Source organism: Euphorbia lathyris, chromosome 2 (assembly GCF_963576675.1).
Source record: "Euphorbia lathyris chromosome 2, ddEupLath1.1, whole genome shotgun sequence".
In the NCBI taxonomy this organism is placed as follows: domain Eukaryota; kingdom Viridiplantae; phylum Streptophyta; class Magnoliopsida; order Malpighiales; family Euphorbiaceae; genus Euphorbia; species Euphorbia lathyris.
This window is the reverse complement of record NC_088911.1, coordinates 116,821,698-116,840,375: the sequence shown is the minus strand read 5'-3', so window position 1 is coordinate 116,840,375 and position 18,678 is coordinate 116,821,698. Positions and strand designations below refer to the sequence as shown.

At 34.2% G+C, this 18,678-nt stretch overlaps 1 protein-coding gene and 1 long non-coding RNA gene across 2 annotated transcripts; one reads left to right on the top strand and one right to left on the bottom strand.

Annotated features, from left to right (window-relative positions):
- The first annotated feature begins 99 nt into the window (after nt 1-99).
- On the top strand, nt 100-4,231 carry LOC136219628 (magnesium transporter MRS2-2-like). Its single transcript, XM_066007103.1, has 11 exons — nt 100-542; nt 628-657; nt 1,019-1,151; nt 1,306-1,427; nt 2,083-2,157; nt 2,750-2,974; nt 3,058-3,102; nt 3,193-3,237; nt 3,318-3,347; nt 3,447-3,566; nt 3,836-4,231. Exons 1-11 carry the CDS (start codon nt 279-281, stop codon nt 3,920-3,922), a joined length of 1,176 nt encoding a protein of 391 aa, XP_065863175.1. The 5' UTR covers nt 100-278; the 3' UTR covers nt 3,923-4,231.
- Nucleotides 4,232-16,141: 11,910 nt separating this feature from the next.
- LOC136219627 (uncharacterized) lies at nt 16,142-18,678 on the bottom strand. Its single transcript, XR_010684216.1, has 4 exons — nt 18,539-18,678; nt 18,381-18,458; nt 17,178-17,316; nt 16,142-16,758 (listed from the first exon to the last, which is right to left on the bottom strand). It is a non-coding gene; the product is annotated as an uncharacterized lncRNA (long non-coding RNA).

Genomic DNA, 18,678 nt, shown 5'->3' with positions numbered 1-18,678 from the left:
GTGACAAAGTGCATCCAAAGGACCGGAGCGCACTAAACCCGCAAGCTCTATATCCGAGCCTTTGAGAAAAACATATAAATATATGGAATATAATAATAGTAATTAAAAAGTTTGAATGCCAGAAGAAGGAAGTTGCACTTTTCCGTATCGGATTCTGATTCTTCTACACTCAGACCCCAGCCATTCAGAACCTTAACACGCAAAAAGGACACAACACGTTTTCTTAGGGCTTTAACATTAATACCGGCGGCGATGTAATTGTGATATGGTTGTACGACATGGCGAGGGACGGGTATGTGGTGCCAGCCGACCCTCAGGTGGCCGCTGCAACTGCTGCCGCCGCCGTCAAGAAGAAAACACAAACCGCCAGGAGTTGGATACTCGTCGATGCTTCTGGCCAAGGCACCATTCTTGATGTTGACAAGCACGCGATCATGCACCGCGTGCAGATTCACGCGCGAGATCTCCGCATTTTGGACCCATTGCTTTCGTATCCTTCTACAATTCTTGGACGAGAGGGCGCTATTGTTTTGAACTTGGAGGTTCATTTGCATTTCTGATCTAAATTTTTCTCTTCTTCTTTTTCCCCTGCTTATTGTTTGCTAATATATGATTTTTTTTTGGCAGCACATCAAAGCAATAATTACTTCTGAGGAGGTTAGTGTCTTTCTATTTTGATGTATGTTTTGTTGTTTATAGGAGGATGTAGAAAGTGTTGTCTGATACTATTTTGAAGTTGCGGCTGAGGTTCGTGACAAAGCAGAATTTAACAATGAGGACTTATTTTTATTGGAATTTGTATAATATTGTAGGAGATTTTAAAATTGTTCTTGATTTGATCGCCTGAATGTTTCTTAATAGAGTAATTTTCATGTCGTTTGAAGCTCAATTTGCTTATTGTTCTGTGTTTTGACAATTTTGTTTTGTGTGCTTATCGACATTTTCCCCCTTTTAAGAATACAAGTTTTTTCCATAACTTGTTTGCATTGAGTATTTATCAACATTTGATATGCTTTAGGTTTTGCTTCGGGACCCGTTGGATGAAAATGTTATTCCTGTTGTGGAGGAGCTCCGAAGGCGTTTACCTCCTTCCAATCTCTTTAAAGAGTTCCCCAGTGGGCAAAATGATGTTGAAGCTGGTGAAGAAGATGGTATGATTGTATATACTTTTCCTTTCTTTGCGAGCTGACATTTTATTGATTAAGGTAGATTATTGGTTGTTTACTGGGCATGCATGTAATTCACATCACTATCCGATGTAAGAACTTGTGTCTTTCTTTTAAGTATTTTGTTTGTTCAATGCAGAGTCTCCCTTTGAATTCCGAGCACTGGAAGTAGCTTTGGAGGCTATATGCAGTCATCTAGCTGCACGTACGACAGAACTGGAGACTGCAGCTTATCCTGCTTTAGATGAGCTTACCTCCAAAGTCAGTACTTCTTCCAAGAAATAAGGAAAAGATGTTGTCTTCAACTGTGTGTCTTGTTGCATAATTGTAATTTCTTTTCTAAATCTTTGTTTTGAGTTTATCCATTGTATCATCTATTCGTAAACACAAATATTCTTGACATAAGCAGACGAATTTTAAGCTTATGTGTGCTCAACGAGGTGCAAGGTTGAGAAGTTCCAAATAAGATTTTATGGATAAAGATTCGGAAATATGGTGCACCAATTCTTAACTAGGATTAAATGTCACCTTAATGTTTTCCTAGTAGTAACATGAAAACCATTAGGGTCATTTTTTGTTTGTTTTTAAATGTTGGGGGCTTGCCCCCTCTTTGCACTCATTATTTTAGATAATTGGAAGGAGATGTTTTTAAAGCTTGGTATGTTCTTTTTCTCCCCGCCTATAGCATTCTTCATTGAGTTTATCTTCTGTATGTTTCAGTTTGGCTTTATTTTTTGCATCCAACATCTTGCTTAGGATGTAGAATGTTTTTCTTTCTATATTTATTTTATTCATCATGTATGCAATTTTTTTATAAGATGAAATCCATTTCAAGTGGTGTACTTTTTCAGCTTTATAAAGCTTATTTGTCTGACATTGTTTTACATTTTGATTTCCTCACCTTTAAATCATACAGATTAGTAGCCGTAATTTGGACAGAGTTCGCAAACTGAAGAGTGCAATGACAAGATTGACTGCTCGAGTTCAGAAGGTATAGGTTCAGATTGCGTTGCTAAAATATATATCATTAAATATTCTTCTATCATTCTGCATGATTGAATTCATCTATTCATGATCTTATGTTTGGGTTTTCTCACTTTTAGCAATTTACATGGGATTTTGTTTTCCTTAGTAGGAAAATATTAAAACCCATCATGCTTTTATTTATTTTGCATAGGAGTGCTGAGGAAACCAGAGGAATCTTTTCCTCTTGTGTTTTTTTTTTTTTGGGTCAGAGAATCTTCTCCAAAGAATATGATTATGACAGTTCAGTAGATATGGCCCAATAATGTGTTTGGGCGTTTTCGTAGCCAACTGGACATATTCAATCTTATGCAAAAAGGCAATTATAGCAAATTCAAGTAAAACTATCTTGTATGCTAAAGGTGTTGATCATTTTGGGACGATAATAATCAAAATCTACTTGTGAGTTATTTAAATCATCAATTGCTTGTAAAAGATAGAAAATAATGTTGTTCCGCTGGTTGTTTATGTATCATCCGCTCTTTAGACAAACTCATAACAAAAGAACAAAAAACACAAAAGTTAGTCAGAGAATAATTTTGCTTGTCCTTTTGCTGTAGGTAAGGGATGAACTTGAGCAACTACTGGATGATGATGATGATATGGCTGACCTTTACTTGTCAAGAAAGTTGGCTGGTGCGTCACCAGTTAGTGGATCAGGTGCTGCTAATTGGTTTTCTGTTTCCCCTACTATAGGTTCAAAAATTTCTAGGGCAAGTAGAGCAAGTGTGCTGACAATTCGTGGGGATGAGAATGATGTTGAGGAGCTTGAAATGCTACTGGAGGTTATATTAGTGCTTGCATATATTTGGCTTATTTAAAGTGGGGGACAACAATGTCTGAAATGGTTGCTAAAATATTATTGCAGGCTTACTTTATGCAAATTGACAGCACATTGAACAAATTAACCACTGTAAGTGCCTTCCCGCACTCCCACCTCGTTTATGGAAATGATTATGATGCAATTTTATATTTACATAGTTGTCTGATTTGAAAATTGCAGTTGCGCGAATATATTGATGATACAGAAGACTACATCAATATTCAGGTAAGCAATGATGAATTATCACTTAAATTTTGAAGGTCTTTTCAGATAAGACTTAAGCTACCCTTTTTTTTTCCCTGCAGCTGGACAATCATCGAAACCAACTGATTCAGGTGCTTTATCCATCACCCTTTCTCTAAATTGATAATCTGATTGATGCTTTATGTTTATTGATTGTTGTGCATTTGTGTCCTCTTTTATTTTTCCTACAGTTGGAGCTCTTTCTAAGTTCAGGAACTGTATGTTTATCCATCTATTCCTTGATTGCTGGAATATTTGGTATGAATATCCCGTACACATGGAATGAAAACCATGGTTACATGTTCTCAAGGGTGAGTGAATACTTTTTTACTTGGCGACTTGAACAGAAAAATTACATAATAGTGGTAAAAAAGAGATTTAATGAACATGTGACTAACATTGATCCACTTCTGAAACCACATTATATTCTAGGAAATGAGTTTCCAAATTTTTTAAATATGGAATCATGACCCGAAATATTTTGTACAAGTTTCCAACAGTTTCTTTTCCGTGCAACATAGTTAGTTGCTGATATGAGAGTAATTTGCATACTGAATTATGTTGTTCTTGATATTGGCAGGTGGTTATTTTTACAGGAGCACTTTGTGCAGCTATATTCATTGTAATAATGTCTTACGCTCGCTACAAAGGTCTTGTTGGATCGTAAATTTCTTGATTCAGGTACAATAACCCTTTTTATACATCTTTAGTCTCAAAATTTGTGGTCAGCAGTTGGATTTGTTCTAATAGTTCCAGCCTGAAGTTCATATAAACAATGACCCTGACTTGAAAATACTAATTGTAAAACGATACTGAGATAAATTTACTTTTTGAGTTTTCCCTGACAATTTTAAAATTTTGTTATTATTCTGGTAGGCATTAGTGTTTGACCATAAAGATGGTGCTTATTTGTTTATGTAACCGTTTTTACACACATCTGGGAAATTTTTCGATTGGCATTTAATTTTTTTCCCCATCCAGGCATGGGAAGTTTAGTATTTGCCTGTGGGTGTACAACTGAACAAGAGAATATAATACGGTTGTAAAGATTATACTAGTAATAAATAGTAAATATGGATAAAATGCATTGTTAATTTATTACTCCTAGTGTCGTTGTTCTAATAGTCTCCATAGGTACGGATACCTACGAGGAACGAGAATTATCGTCTCGTTATCAACTTATTGCCATTGATGCCCTTTGTGATGGTATGTAGGCTTTATGCTTCCAACTTCAATTTAGGTTTAATATGTAAATTACACTACAACTTTGATAGTTTTTGCCACTGGTCATCTCATACTTTTATTTGGATCTATACCCCCATTTAAACTTTGCAATTTTGGATCTCCAGCACCCTTATATGTTGATTTGGTAGACTTCAAAGGGAGAGTACCTCCATATTGTTTCAACTTTGAAGTTATGAAACTCTTAATTTATATGCTGTTTACACCTTTTTATTATTTTATTTTTTATTTGTTAGGCGACGCCTTTCAAGTTATAAAAAGTGGTATTATTCTCAAATATATAATAATTTTTTCATTTATTTTTATTTTCCACTTCTAACCTAACTTCCCTTTCTCGCTTGTAGCATTTTACCATGAGTTTGTATTTGTTTTTTCAGTTCGCAGTTAAAGGACATTTGAATTAATTTTCATTTTAAAAAAGGCTAAATTACAAAACCGGTCTAATTTAGAAGTTCATTTACATATTTACATCCATTACACTACCTCTTACAAGACTGACACTTTCAAATTAGACTTTTCCAAAATATCCTTAATTTATATATAACAACTTAACCAATTTTTTCACACAACTTCTCATCATTTGCAAAGTAACTTCAAATTATACATCAATAAGAGATATAAGCTTTTCATGCAAGTATTTTGTTGATTTTATATACATAAAATTCCTTTGTGTAGGTTAGTTTTGTTTATTTTAAATTAGTTTGCACTTCTATTGAATGTTGATATTTGGAGTATTTATCGAACCTACTCGCTTTGCAGTTTCCAATTTTGCTTCGTAGAATCATAAAATGTGAAACTATTGTCTTAGAGAATAGGGTTTGCAATTCACATAATTGTGAAGGACTGCGACTGTAGCAGTGGTATACCATATTCCACCGTTGTTAGAACTGCGAAACATATTTCTTTTGAGTTTATTTCTTTTGAGTTTGTTTCTTTAATATTGTTTTGATAATGTGTTTGTTTTTCAACAGTATCAGTATGTCAACCGATCATTTTCTTTTTTTGTGTCTGATCATGTGGAATGACCAACGAGAAACAGATGGAAAAGTCGTGACATACGAGGGTGGTGAATCAAAGTTTTTTCGGTTTTCAATAAAAATCAACTTCGATATTTTACAAGAGAGAGTTTACACTTTTTCACGTGTTGATTCAATATAATTTGACATACGTATGACCATGCACTACATACGATTCAAACAAAGTTCTTGGAACAGTAGTTCCGATTGTTAATTCAAGTGATGTTGAGTGCTTCATAGAGTATTACCGAATGAATCCAATCGATGACATATATGTTATTTTTGAACTGCGAACAATAGATGCACAACTACCATGAGTTTTGAAGAAGATGTTATTCAACCAAGTTGTGATTTCACCATTGAAGTTGACACTCATCGGCCGGGCAAAGAAAGGATCATGGATTTCAACTTCACATTCAACCTTGGTTTAGATGATATTAGCTCGAATCCATTTTTTGACCTCGAAGAAACGGTATATGAAGAAGATATTTGAGGTCATTATAATCCTAATAATGATGATGAAGGAAACGATCATGAAGACAACCTATCCACTATAAAAAAAGAAAAAGAAAAAAAAGAACAACATATCCCATAGAAACAACCTCGTTGCGAAGGTATTCTCGAAACAAATGCTTGAGCTAACCATGTCTCATTAAGTATCCATGAGACGGATGAACAAGAAAGAAGGAGGAGTGATCCATTTTGATGGCTGCCAGAGGTCCATGAGCCACCCGTGATTACTATTGAATCTAGTGCATCAAAATGGGCTGTCAGTTTAAAGGTGCACGATATATTCTCAAACAAATGAGAATTTCAAGATGCACTTGGAAAATATACAGTTAAGAATAAGTTCGAATGGATAGTGTATAAGTTCAACAAGTCGTTGTTTGAAGTTAGACGTAAGCATAATGAGACATGTGAATGGCGGGCTAGAGGTGTTGCGATACAAAATTTCGATATGTTCATGCTACGAAGAATGGATGATATGGACAAACACGCATGTGCCAGAGATAAAATATTACCACATTACAAGCAATCAGGGAAATGCATTGCCAGCATACTACTTGCGGGGAAGTTTGATCTCGAGGATAGAGTGTATCGATCAAAGAATATTGTTAAAGATTTTGAGAAAGTGTATAAAAAATCAACATGTCTTACATGTAAGGTTGGAGAGCAAAATATTGAGCGTTAGAAGATGTTGTGATGTGATATCAAAAGCACAAGAGCATGGAACAAAGGAGCTTGGAGTTAAGGAGCCTAGTAGAAGCATGAGGGATCCATTGGAGCTGTCAATTGGACCTATGACGAAGAATCGTGCAAAGAAAGACCAACAAATGCTTAATGGACTCATCTTGAGCTTCTTTAAACAAGGAATGAATTCTAGCGAAGTCATTAAAGATGGTGTGTTTTTGTGTTGTATCCAAGCCCAAGCCCATAATAGTGATATGTAAAAAGGTTGATCATATTTTAAGAGAAGCTTTGGACTTGCATGTGTTTGGCATGTGCAAAACCCATTGGGACTCATTAAAATTAATGCTATAACCTTATAGGTTTGATTGGGCTTATTTCTAGCTAATTAAAAGGCCCAAATAATGTTAATTAATGGGCTGAAATTGGGCTCTAAAGGACAAAAACGAATTTAATGTTTTTCCTTGTCTAATTAGGATTTCTTTTACCTTGATGCACTAGGATTCAACTTTCTTTTTAGTTTAGGTTTAGGTTTATTTTGTAGCCTATATAAAGGCTTGTATTCTTCATTATTTTCATCAATCAGAAATCAATATTTTTATGAACAAAAGTTCTTCTTTTCCTTTGGGAATTATTTTCAATCCGGGATTGAATTCTTTATTGTGAGCTTGAGAGACCGGGTCATCATTCTTGCAATATTATCTTGATCGTGAACAAGTATTTTGGTAAGGTACTTGTGAATCGCCAAACACTCAGGTTCCAATTTAATTATTCGAAGGTGTAAGGTCAGATCTCCTTTCATTGTCTTTAATTCTTTGGGATTGGTTTGTTATCACCAATTTATGTTTGTTATTTGATTCTATTAATTCCTTAAGATAGATCGGGAAAACTTGTTGATTTGGTTATTATCTCTTTTTCATAACCAATATCACATCATGTTGGGGGTTCACTGAGTTGTCAATCTTGGGAGTCTTTTTGTTGCTTCTTGGTGTCATCGTCAATTTCATATACTTGGTGATATAATATTAGTTGAATGGGCCAAACGCTTGAGTTGAATGGGCCAAACGCTTGGACTTCAGTCAAGGGTCGAATTTAACACTTGGGCCCAAATCCATGGAAGAATACGTTCGGTTATGGAATGAAGGAATAAAACTTCGGTTGGAAGCTGCCTCAAGGGACACGTGGACTATTAGTCACTCTGGATCCCAAAAGCATGCTACCCAACTCATATTTAACACGGAACGAAAAGATAGGGTCTGAAGCCCAATTAAATGTTGGCACGTGTCTAGATACACACTTTGTTGTCTATAAATAACTTGAGAATCAGAGCTAAAGGTACACAATCACAATCACTCTTTCTCACTTAGTTGCTTTCAAGTTACTTAATACTTCCTCAAGTATTTCTTATGGCTTAAGCATCGGAGAGGGTTCGTCGGACCTCCAATCCTTTTTCTGACGATTGTTGCTATTTCAGGTGATCGGAAACAGCTAAGTGGCGGATTACAGAAAGAAAGATATCACATGGTATTGAGCATTTTCTTTTTCTACAGTATCTTCCCTCCACACTTCCCTTTGCCCTTCCCTCATCTTTACCATATCTCTCTTGTGCTCTTCCCTCAACTCTGCCATTTCTCTCATATGCTCTTCCCTCAACTCTGCCATCTTCCTCCTATGTGCTTCCCTCTTGTTTGTCATCTTTTCCATTAGCTCTCCCCTCATTTTTTCCATCTATTCTGACACAACCTTCACCTCAACCTCTAACTTCAACTTCAGTAGATGAAGTCGCATCTTTTCCCTTTTATCTTTTTGCATCTTTGATTGTACACTTTCTTCCTCATCTACATATTCATTCTTCTTATACCTCTTTTCATTTCTCCTCTTCTCCTCCTCATCCTTTACCTCATCTTCCTGTCCTTTCACTTCTTGTTCTCCCCCATCCAATTACATCTCCTTCTTCCATGGTCTCATACTTCTCAAATAAAATCTCAAGATCTATAGCATTATCATCGATATAATCCTAGAGTGACTTATACCAGACACATTCTTTTTCATTTTCCTCCACCACAACTTGAGCTTTTGGAGTTTCAGACGACTACAAAACCACAACACAACCAAAACCACATATCAAATTATAACCAAAACCACACACAACCAATTATATTTATCCAACTATCAAATTATAACCAAAACCATAATAAACCAATAAACACATATACAAAAACATTTTTACTTTTCGATGCTTCTTCAAAGGTTGGAATTTTTTGAAGTTATCCATATACTTAAGCGTGAGAGGACGCCACTTTCTTTTTTGAGATAAAATCTATGAGGCGCCTTTTGACGCGCCTCGCGGTGCAAGGCTGACTAAGGGATAAGTGTATCCCGTCGTTATCAAGTAATAAAATCTGAACAAGTCCAGGTATCGAATCCACCAGATTTATTCCTATAAGTACCGAACTATTGGGTCTCAGGTGTTATCTAGGCTGTGTGGGTTTGAATTTGGTTTGTTAAATTAATCTACTCCTAGTTAAGTTACGCTACTCCTTGCTAAGTTATTCTACCCCTAATTACGTTATTCTACTCCTAATTGATTTTTCACTAATGAATTTACCCGAAGGAACATGGAATGATACGATAATAATAAAGATAGAATTGCTAAGGCAATTGATTAAAAACCTAACCCTAGTCACTTGTACTCGAGGCGATTAACCTTACTTATCCTTCTGACGTCCCTAGTACGTGATTCCTTTGTAAGGGTGATACTAGCTCTAAGGCTCAGCAATTTGGGCCTCATCAACTAAGAGGTTGTCAATCCCTTAGGCTCTGACTAGGTCAGATTCGGCTCGCAATATGTACCAACTTAATTTTTGGACTTTTGAATAAGTTAAACCAATCGAATAAAGCGTAAGACAAAGATTAAATCAATAAATCAATATGAACAGAACAAAAACTATAATATTATTAAAGATGGAGATAAATTGTCACATGTATTCAATTAGCCTAGGATTCATAGACTGTATCAAGCGTTTAAACAAACTATGAAAAAGATGAGAAAATCCCTTTCAGGGAACCTGTCTACCGCTGCAGGCGTCTTCCTAGGACTTAAAGATGGACCTTGAACAATCCTCGGTGGGTGGAGCTTCGGAAGTTCTTCAATGGAGGTTGAAGGAGGTGGAGGAGGTGGAGAGGATTCTTCAAGGGTGGAAGCTAAGGAAAATTACAAATAATGAAAGATATCTAATTTACAATATGAAAGTCCTATTTATAGTCGCGGTTCGGGCCCTCTTTCTGACCTAATTCGTTTCCTTTTGCAGGTGGGAAGACGTGGGGTCGATTGTGGCGTCATGGGGCCGGGAATCACTCTTTTGACTGATTCCCGAGACGCAGCTCGGCGAGCTGGACTTTATGGGCCAGCTCGACGCGAGCCGACCTCTGAGGGCCAGCTCGCCGGGCTGGCAGTGCCAGCTCACCGATCTGGCCCAAAAAAGGCCATTTCGACGAGCGGGAGTGCCTAGAACGCCGTGCGCGATTGCCGGATATCCCGAAACACAATTTTTGCTCGAGCTCGTTCCTGTTTTAACTTGCACACGCACGTAAACTCCAAATAATAGTAGTTCCGATGCCAAATTGACCCGACAATCGCTTGTTTTGAGTAAACACTCCGTCTGGTGCGACTTTTGGCGGATCAATTAGCCATAAAAGATAATTGAAATTTAACGTACATGCTAATTTGGCCATATTTGCCTAAAATAATCAGAAAACGAGCCTAAACAACGAAAAGTAAATAGAACATATATAATTTCTAACTAACTCACACAAAAGCATATAAATACGAGAATTGCTCGCTTATTCGTAAAAACTACGCTAAAAACCGTCCTAAAACCGTACCCAAAGATAGGGGTTTTTGACCCCTATCAAACCTCCTCGCACTTAAAACTTGTCTCCAAGTAAACTAAAAAACTAAACCCGCAATCACAAGCAAGCTAGGAAACCTAAGTTTTGAGAGAAGTGAATATCGGGGAGATATTCACTTGAGTAGTGTTTAGGTTGTAAAAGGCCTACAAGATTGATTCTTGTCCGTTGAAAGAATCACAGTGGAAAATCTCAAGTGGTTCTCTCAGGTACAGGACCTAGTTACCGAACTTGGATAAATCGTGTGGGTGAACTTTTTTATCCCTACTCTCCTTATTTATTGTCTTTATGTTTTGTTTGCAAATATCTCATTGTGATAACTTTTAATATATTTGCCTAAAAGGTTTTAAAAGACAGTAACAAATGTCTTTTATTAAAAGGTATTTACTTTGCACATTTGTCTAATTCCGCAAATATTTGTATAAGGGTGAAAATTAATACTATTGACCATATTTTTAATAAGCAAAAAATATAATTTTTTTTAAAAGCTAATAAATACTATTCACCCTTCTCTAGCATTTATATTGTCATATTGGGTCAACAACTTGTACCCGTACCTTTTCCCAAGTGTAACCGTAACATAAGAGTAGAAGGTCAGTTAATTCACAAAAAGAAACAGCATGTCTAAAACCCCTATAAATCCACTTAAGATGACGAGCTCCACCTTTTTTTTTATTTGAGATAAGTAATAGGTCATTATGATTTCCAATAACACATTAAAGAATGTCTAATTTCCCTTGAGATCCCAAAGGAGGCCCCAAGAAAGATGAAAGTTTCCCATGTCTGGTTGACCATAAAAACCCGTACACCGCCACTAATAATTAGAATTAGGAATAGAGGGATTCTGATTTTGGGAAGCTGTAGTTTCCAAGTTAGACTCTACGTCACCAACATTTTCACCAAAACTGTAGCTCCACTTCTCATCCCTCATCCACCTCTTGCCACCGCTTGCTCCACCTCGACGGGCAGACGCTCTAATCCAATGCCCTCATTCATGTTTGATCTCCTTTGCTGCCGTAGTAAATCTTTTTGGACAATGAGCATCATTATGTTATGCCCTAGAAACCCTCATACATAACATATCAGATTGGATGATGGAATTTCATACTTGAATTGTACTACACCCCATGAACTAGATTGTAACTTAATCTACTTCCATTACTTTAACGGGATGTGAACATCTATCTTCACTATTATGCACATGAAATTCTCCCTCCTGGTTATTCTTGACATTATAGTCTAGGTAAGTCCTAATGAATTTCCCTAATTGACATATATCCCACTAGGATATGATGGATTTGGACCTCAACACATATGATTTAAGGGCACATTAGCCGGAACATCATCTTGTTGGAGATGTTGAAGGATCAAGAAATGGCCATCAAAGGTCCAGAGACCTCTTTCAATAACCCTTTTCACATTCAGGCTATGATAACATAGAAACATATACAACCCACTCCCTAGGTCACAAATTAAAATTCTTTTTCTCAGACGCCAAAGCCTTACATTCTTATGCTTCATGATTGGAAACTTGATAGGGTTATCAGTAAAAAAACCTTCCTACCAGACAAAACCCAGTTAACTCATATTCATCCCCACGTGTTACCGATTTTGGGAGGATCTCCTCCTTTTGATCAACACTAAGGTGCAATTTCACTAAACCCTCTTCCATGGTGACCACACAACTGCCAAAAAGAAAAATATGTGTCTCACAAAGGAGATAAACTTGGAGCTCCTAAAACATGATAATTTTAAAGAAAATAAAATTTTCCCAGATCTATTTGAGAGTCGAAATATGCAAATTTCTTGCATGAAAATTAATTTTTTTTTTTATAAGCATGAAAATTAATTTCTAAATCTGTAACAAAAAGAAAATAACTAATTTCAAAATCTAGGAAGAAAATAACCTCCTCAACTCGTTATAATATCATTGGGTTTTTTTTTGCTGAAGGAATTACTCATCACTCCCTCCATTTTAAAGGAGTTAACTTTCTAGAGAAAAGTTTTTATTTATAATATAAGGTATTTTGATTTAATCCATATACATTAATTGATTTTCATCAAATATATTACTAATTTCAAAATCTAGGAAGAAAATAATCTCCCCTGCTCATTATAATATCATTGGGGTTTTTTACTGAAGGAATTACTCATCACTCCCTCCATTTTAAACGAGTTAACTTTCTAGAGAAAAGTTTTTATTTATAATATAAGGTATTTTGATTTAATCCATATACATTAATTGATTTTCATCAAATATATTACTAATTTCAAAATCTAGGAAGAAAATAACCTCCCCTGCTCATTATAATATCATTGGGGTTTTTTACTGAAGGAATTACTCATCACTCCCTCCATTTTAAACAAGTTAACTTTCTAGAGAAAAGTTTTTATTTATAATATAAGGTATTTTGATTTAATCCATATACATTAATTGATTTTCATCAAATATATTCTTCTTTTAAGTTACTTTTTTTTACTTTGGAAATAAATAAAAATTAATTAATAGATGCAACTAATATAAGGAAACCATCTGTGAAAGTGAATAGCCACTGCTATCGGCGGTGGGAACTAACAAAAAAAACTAATATAAGGATAAATTAGTCTTTTAGTTAAAACAGTAAACCATTTAATTAAATTTCTTAATTTTTATACACTCTTCTAAAATTTCATCTATTAAAATACGAATAAAGTGTTTTTGGTGGTGTTTTAATTAAAACTAGTATAAGACCTGTTATGTTTGCCAAATATTCAAATTTAAATATATTTATGAAATAAAAACATATATTCAATTAAACATAGTGAACAAAATCTGGTTTAAGATAATAACTATAATAAATAAAAGGAAAATAAAAAATTCATGTTGATCCTCAAGAAACAAACATGCAAAAACGAACATAATAAAAAATAACTTATTATATTGATGAAATCAAATGTCTTTGATAGTTAAAACTAGTTCAAACCTCTAATTTAAAAAGATAGTTTTATTACGAGCTTTCCATTAGCTTATTGTTCATCTCTTTTTAAAAGAGATTTTATCCCTAATTATTACCATTTATCCAAACAAATATTGCTTTGCTCCTTTACTAAAAACAAACTAATAAAATGATAAATATATTTATCTAACTATATTTTAGTGGTAAATCTCAATTAATAAATCTAAATTTATTATTATGTTTTTGAAAATTATATTTTTATTCAAAATTATATAGTTTAAAAATAACAATTAAACTAATGAATATTATTTGAAATTTTGAGAAAAATATAAAAAATAATAGGTTTTGGTTTAATAAAATATTAAATTATAAATTAATTTGTATATATTAAAAAATATATTATATTATATATTATATAATATTCAAGATAATATTAGCAATTCATGTCTAAAATTTCCAAATTTCCTTTTGATAATACCCTTATTCATTAAACTTATTAGTTTTACTTTAACAATTATTATATATTAGTAATTTGAGTTTATATTTACATATTGAGGTAAATATTACTTGGCAGATAAATAGTATCCTGGAAGTGAAATGATATTTGACGCTCTACCACAAGATAAAATATGAATAATCAGAATTTCGTGGTGCATATCCAAGAGAGTTAAGAATTCTCAATTGTGCCAATTTTTTTTCCTTAAGGAGTTGTATTGAAAGAGCATTTGACATTTTGAAAGCACGGTGGAAAATATTATAGAAAGTGTTCAAATACTCGTTGCAAGATCAAAATAGAATAATTTATGCTGCATTTGCACTGTATAACTATATAAGATTAGGCAAAATTCTTGATCCAACATTTAGGATCATAAATGAAGATCACATTTTTTATTAGTACAACTTGAGAGCAATTCTATTGTTTAAATATTATATATATTATAAAGATATAAGTTATAATATATGTATATAATATTTTTAGAAGCTAATTAAGAATATGAATTATATATATAAAAAAATATCAATAGAATACCAATATTCATATTTATTATTTACAGAAATAACGATTAGCAATGAACTAGGTTTTAGTAAATCTTTTTATAAAATAAGTGAATTAATATATCTAGCCATTTATTCCCACATCTAGCCTCGGGAATAGACCGAACTACTCTTTGTACAAAAATTGAAAAAAGACAAAACCTCTCAAAAACCTATACACTCTTCGATCAAATTTGGACTAGTTTTTGAATCAAATCATGGATCGTGAAAGAGGCCGTAAAGGGAAAGCAAAAATGGTAAGATTTACGGTTTTTTTTTCGAATTTGTGGGTGAAATTTAAAAAACGCCGGAATCGCAGTCGGACGTGATGTTCATACGCCCGTCCTATAGGTCGGACGTGATGTTCATACACCCGAGGGGTTTTTTTAAAAAAAAAAAATTTATAGTTACATTTAAATTAAATTGTTAAATGTTTAGTATAATTTGATTATAATTTATATGTGAAATTTTGTTATTAATTTGATTATAATTTATATGTTACATTTTTAGATTAATTTAGTGTAATTTTTGTAGATGAAGCGGCCTACTATCGGGGGAAAATCCATCCCGTCATCTGCTCGTCGTCTAGATATGGACGACGAGGAGGATACACCACGGCATACGAGATTGCGTGGTATTGATATATCTGGTCGTAGGCGAAGAGGGGTTGCGACAGAACAGGTGCGGAGGGGTCCGATTGTGGATCAGAGGGGGCGACGTATTTTGATGACCGAGAACCTGATAGCGATTATGTGGAGGACTACTTGGAGGTGGTAGCCCAGATACTGCGACAGTCTGCAGCTGGTGGTGATGGCGAGGGTGAGGATGTCGATGAGCAGCCGACCCAGGGCAGACAGCCGACCCAGCAGAGGAGGTCGTTTTGCGAGTACATGTATTTTTAAGTATAATTTAAGTATAATTTTATAGTTTTAGTATAATTTTATAATTTTAGTATAGTTTTAGTATACTTTTATAATTTTAGTATAATTTTAGTATAGTTTTAGTATAATTTTATAGTTTTAGTATAATTTTATAAAATTTAGTATAATTTTATAACTTTAGTATAATTTTATAAATTTAATATAATTTTAGTATAATTTTATAGTTCTAGTATAGTTTAGTATAATTTTATAAATTTAATATAATTTTATAGTTTTAATATAATTTTATAGTTTTATAATTTTATAAAATTTATACTACAAGAAAATACCTATTTACTGACGGAAATTTCCGTCAGCAAACATCAAAATTCTGTCAGTAAGTGACTTTTCATTCTCTCGGAAAAAAATCCGTCAGATATACATGCGTGAGTAAACAATTTTGACGGAATGTTGACGGAAAACTTGCTGACGGAATATTGACGGAAATATTCCGTCATAATCTTCTGACCTTTTCATTAACGTTCACACCGTCAAAACGTTCCGACACTTTCATTGACACTAAAACCGTCAGAATCTTCTTCTGGTTAACATTTATTCTGTCGCACACTTATTTGGATTGAAGGGAGCAACTATCGAAATATAAATCCAAAAATCATTGAAGGAAGCTACTATCAAAATATAAATTCAAAAATCATTGAATTAGTAATGGCCGCTCTTTCATCAGTCACAAATAAATCATACTTCAAATTAATAGTCGATCTAAATTGCAACATGATAACTAAACACATACAAAATTCAGAATCTAAAACTTAATATTCATACTCTTTACTATAATCTTACAATAACCTCCTACTAGTAAATAGTAAATAAATATAAAAAAGGAGTAAAACTACTACATGATTTGACTAACTTATTTAACTCAGGCGTAACCGGAATACTCTCAGCAGTTGAAATGTGAGAGGCAGAATCCTCTTTTGTTATGGAAATATAGTTTTTTGGAGATGATGGCTTACTTGTTATGTCCCTTCTCCCTTCACTCGTATTTGTCCTGCTGCCATTTTGATGCATTAAGCGACAATCATTTGTTTGGAGTCCCATTAGTACCTCCATTGGCGCATGAGCCTACCTTTTTGTTGCAACAACTGGTCGAGTAGGGCTAGGCCTTGAACAAAAAATGAAAAGTTGGATAACCATACATCCTGCTGCCATTTCGAAGATCCAAAAGTTGAACTGAACCTATGAAGCTTCCATCTCAGGCTTCTCCAATAAATACCAAGCACAAATAGAAAAATAAAACTGCACCATAATAGGGGCCAAAATGAGAGAAAAAGGTGAGAACCCAAAAATTAGCATTTGCATTTGCAAAAAAAAAAAAAAAGAGCATATCAGGAAGCTGAAAAATGTATTTGCCCTTCTTATACGCACCTAGAAGAAAAATAGAATAATATGCATTTGCAAAAAAAAAGGCACAAGCCATGTGATTGTGTGCACAAAAGTCAATAACAAGCTTCAACTATGCTTATGCAAGAACCTGATAAACATTAAATCAAGATATTTTTGTTCTAGGTCCAGCTCCAACTAAACTACACTAAACCACTTAAAACTAATCACTAAAAAGAGAAAGAGAAACAGAAACAGAAACTAAATATATAATTATAGGTATAAAGCAAAAATTGAACATTAATCAAGAAAGTATTACATATATAAAAACTAACCTTTCTTCAACCATAAAAATCACAAGTCTTTCCATTAATTCCTACCCCTAAGTTTGGTCCAATCTTTCAACGAATACCACTAGTGGAACGTCTGATGTCGTAAAAAAAGATAGGAGTACGACCGGAAGAGTGTCTGCAACTGTAAAAACATGAATGAACTCAATTGCCAAGGTACAATTGTATCAAGGATGGAAAGATAGTACAGAACTCCAAAGAGCCAATGTAAAAAGTAGAATGTTAAAATATTTGCCAAGTCGTGTGCAAAGATGAATATGACAAGCAATAATATAAAAGCTAGGAAGAGATAGAACTCAAGGCCTTTTTTTGAAATGAACAAGAGCTTCACTACCTATGATCAAGGAAAACAGAGTGGCTTCAGAGTTCAGACAACAACTATTTTCTATCAGAAAGGATTATCTTCCATTTACAAAAGAAAGTGAATTGTCAAACAATCAAGAGATAATAGCTTGATACGTTGGTAATTGCTCTTGTGATCTTGAAGTCACAGTTTATGACAGAAGAATATATCGAAAAAATTCAGAAAAAACCAGACGAACATCTGCCTCTCTTTTTCCCACCCCAAACCAACCACCAGTAAAAACCCCACCCCTACCCGCAGTCAAAATAATCATAATTATTGTAACAGTATTGAAGTCATAAATTCAACACCATAATTCAACCAGACACCATAATTGACATTGCTCAACACTGAACATCAAAAAACATGTAAAAGTCTCACAATATCTACTACAAACCTCAAAGACAGAATCTGACAATAGATACAAATAAATAAATAAAAAACGGGTTTAAAAATGTAAAACCCATTTATACCAATATCCTAAATGAGAAAACATGAACAAATCTATAAAGCTTAAGCTAACCAGTCAGAAGGACATCTACTTTTTTTAGCATTTTATCCATATATGTATAAGGCCCATTTGCCTGCACTGAACCCGGAACAATCAAACAAGAAAAATATTGGCCCAAAGTTATCTTGGGATGCTAAGAGCTAAGACATCAAAAAGAAAGCAGCAACCTTAAAATTGCACTTCCATCAATAGTTAATCACACCCAGTGTTGAATTTAGCTTAGAATTGCAATGTTGCATCAAATCCACCAAAAACATTGATTGAAATCACGCAAGAACCGTGGACAAAATGCAAGAGTTTAGAGAAGGTGTTAAAATTGCAGCTGAGTTAATACCTTGGAGATCGGGGAGATACAGATCTACTATAAGATCTAGATCGAGGTCGATGAGAATAATTATCACTGGGAGACATGCTGCAAAACAAATTACTATTAGCCAATCATCGAAACTTATGAGTGGACCAACTTTAAACATTCGCCATAGACCAAAATACCTCTCTTCGTAAACATTCGCCTCGATAGTGAGAGAGAAGAGAGCCATCGGCGCTGAGAGAGATGGCGCAAGAAAGAGGTTAAGCTTATGCGAAGAAATGAAGAGAGATCTGCTACTTGAGAGAAAATGTGAGGGAGGCGT

Bases quoted from the DNA above. Each gene is read 5' to 3' on its own strand.
- LOC136219628 (XM_066007103.1), top strand. From the start codon at position 279: ATGGCGAGGGACGGGTATGTGGTGCCAGCCGACCCTCAGGTGGCCGCT. The intron at 543-627 runs GTTCATTTGCAT...TTTTTTTGGCAG, and splicing joins CTATTGTTTTGAACTTGGAG to CACATCAAAGCAATAATTAC. The intron at 1,152-1,305 runs GTATGATTGTAT...TGTTCAATGCAG, and splicing joins TGAAGCTGGTGAAGAAGATG to AGTCTCCCTTTGAATTCCGA.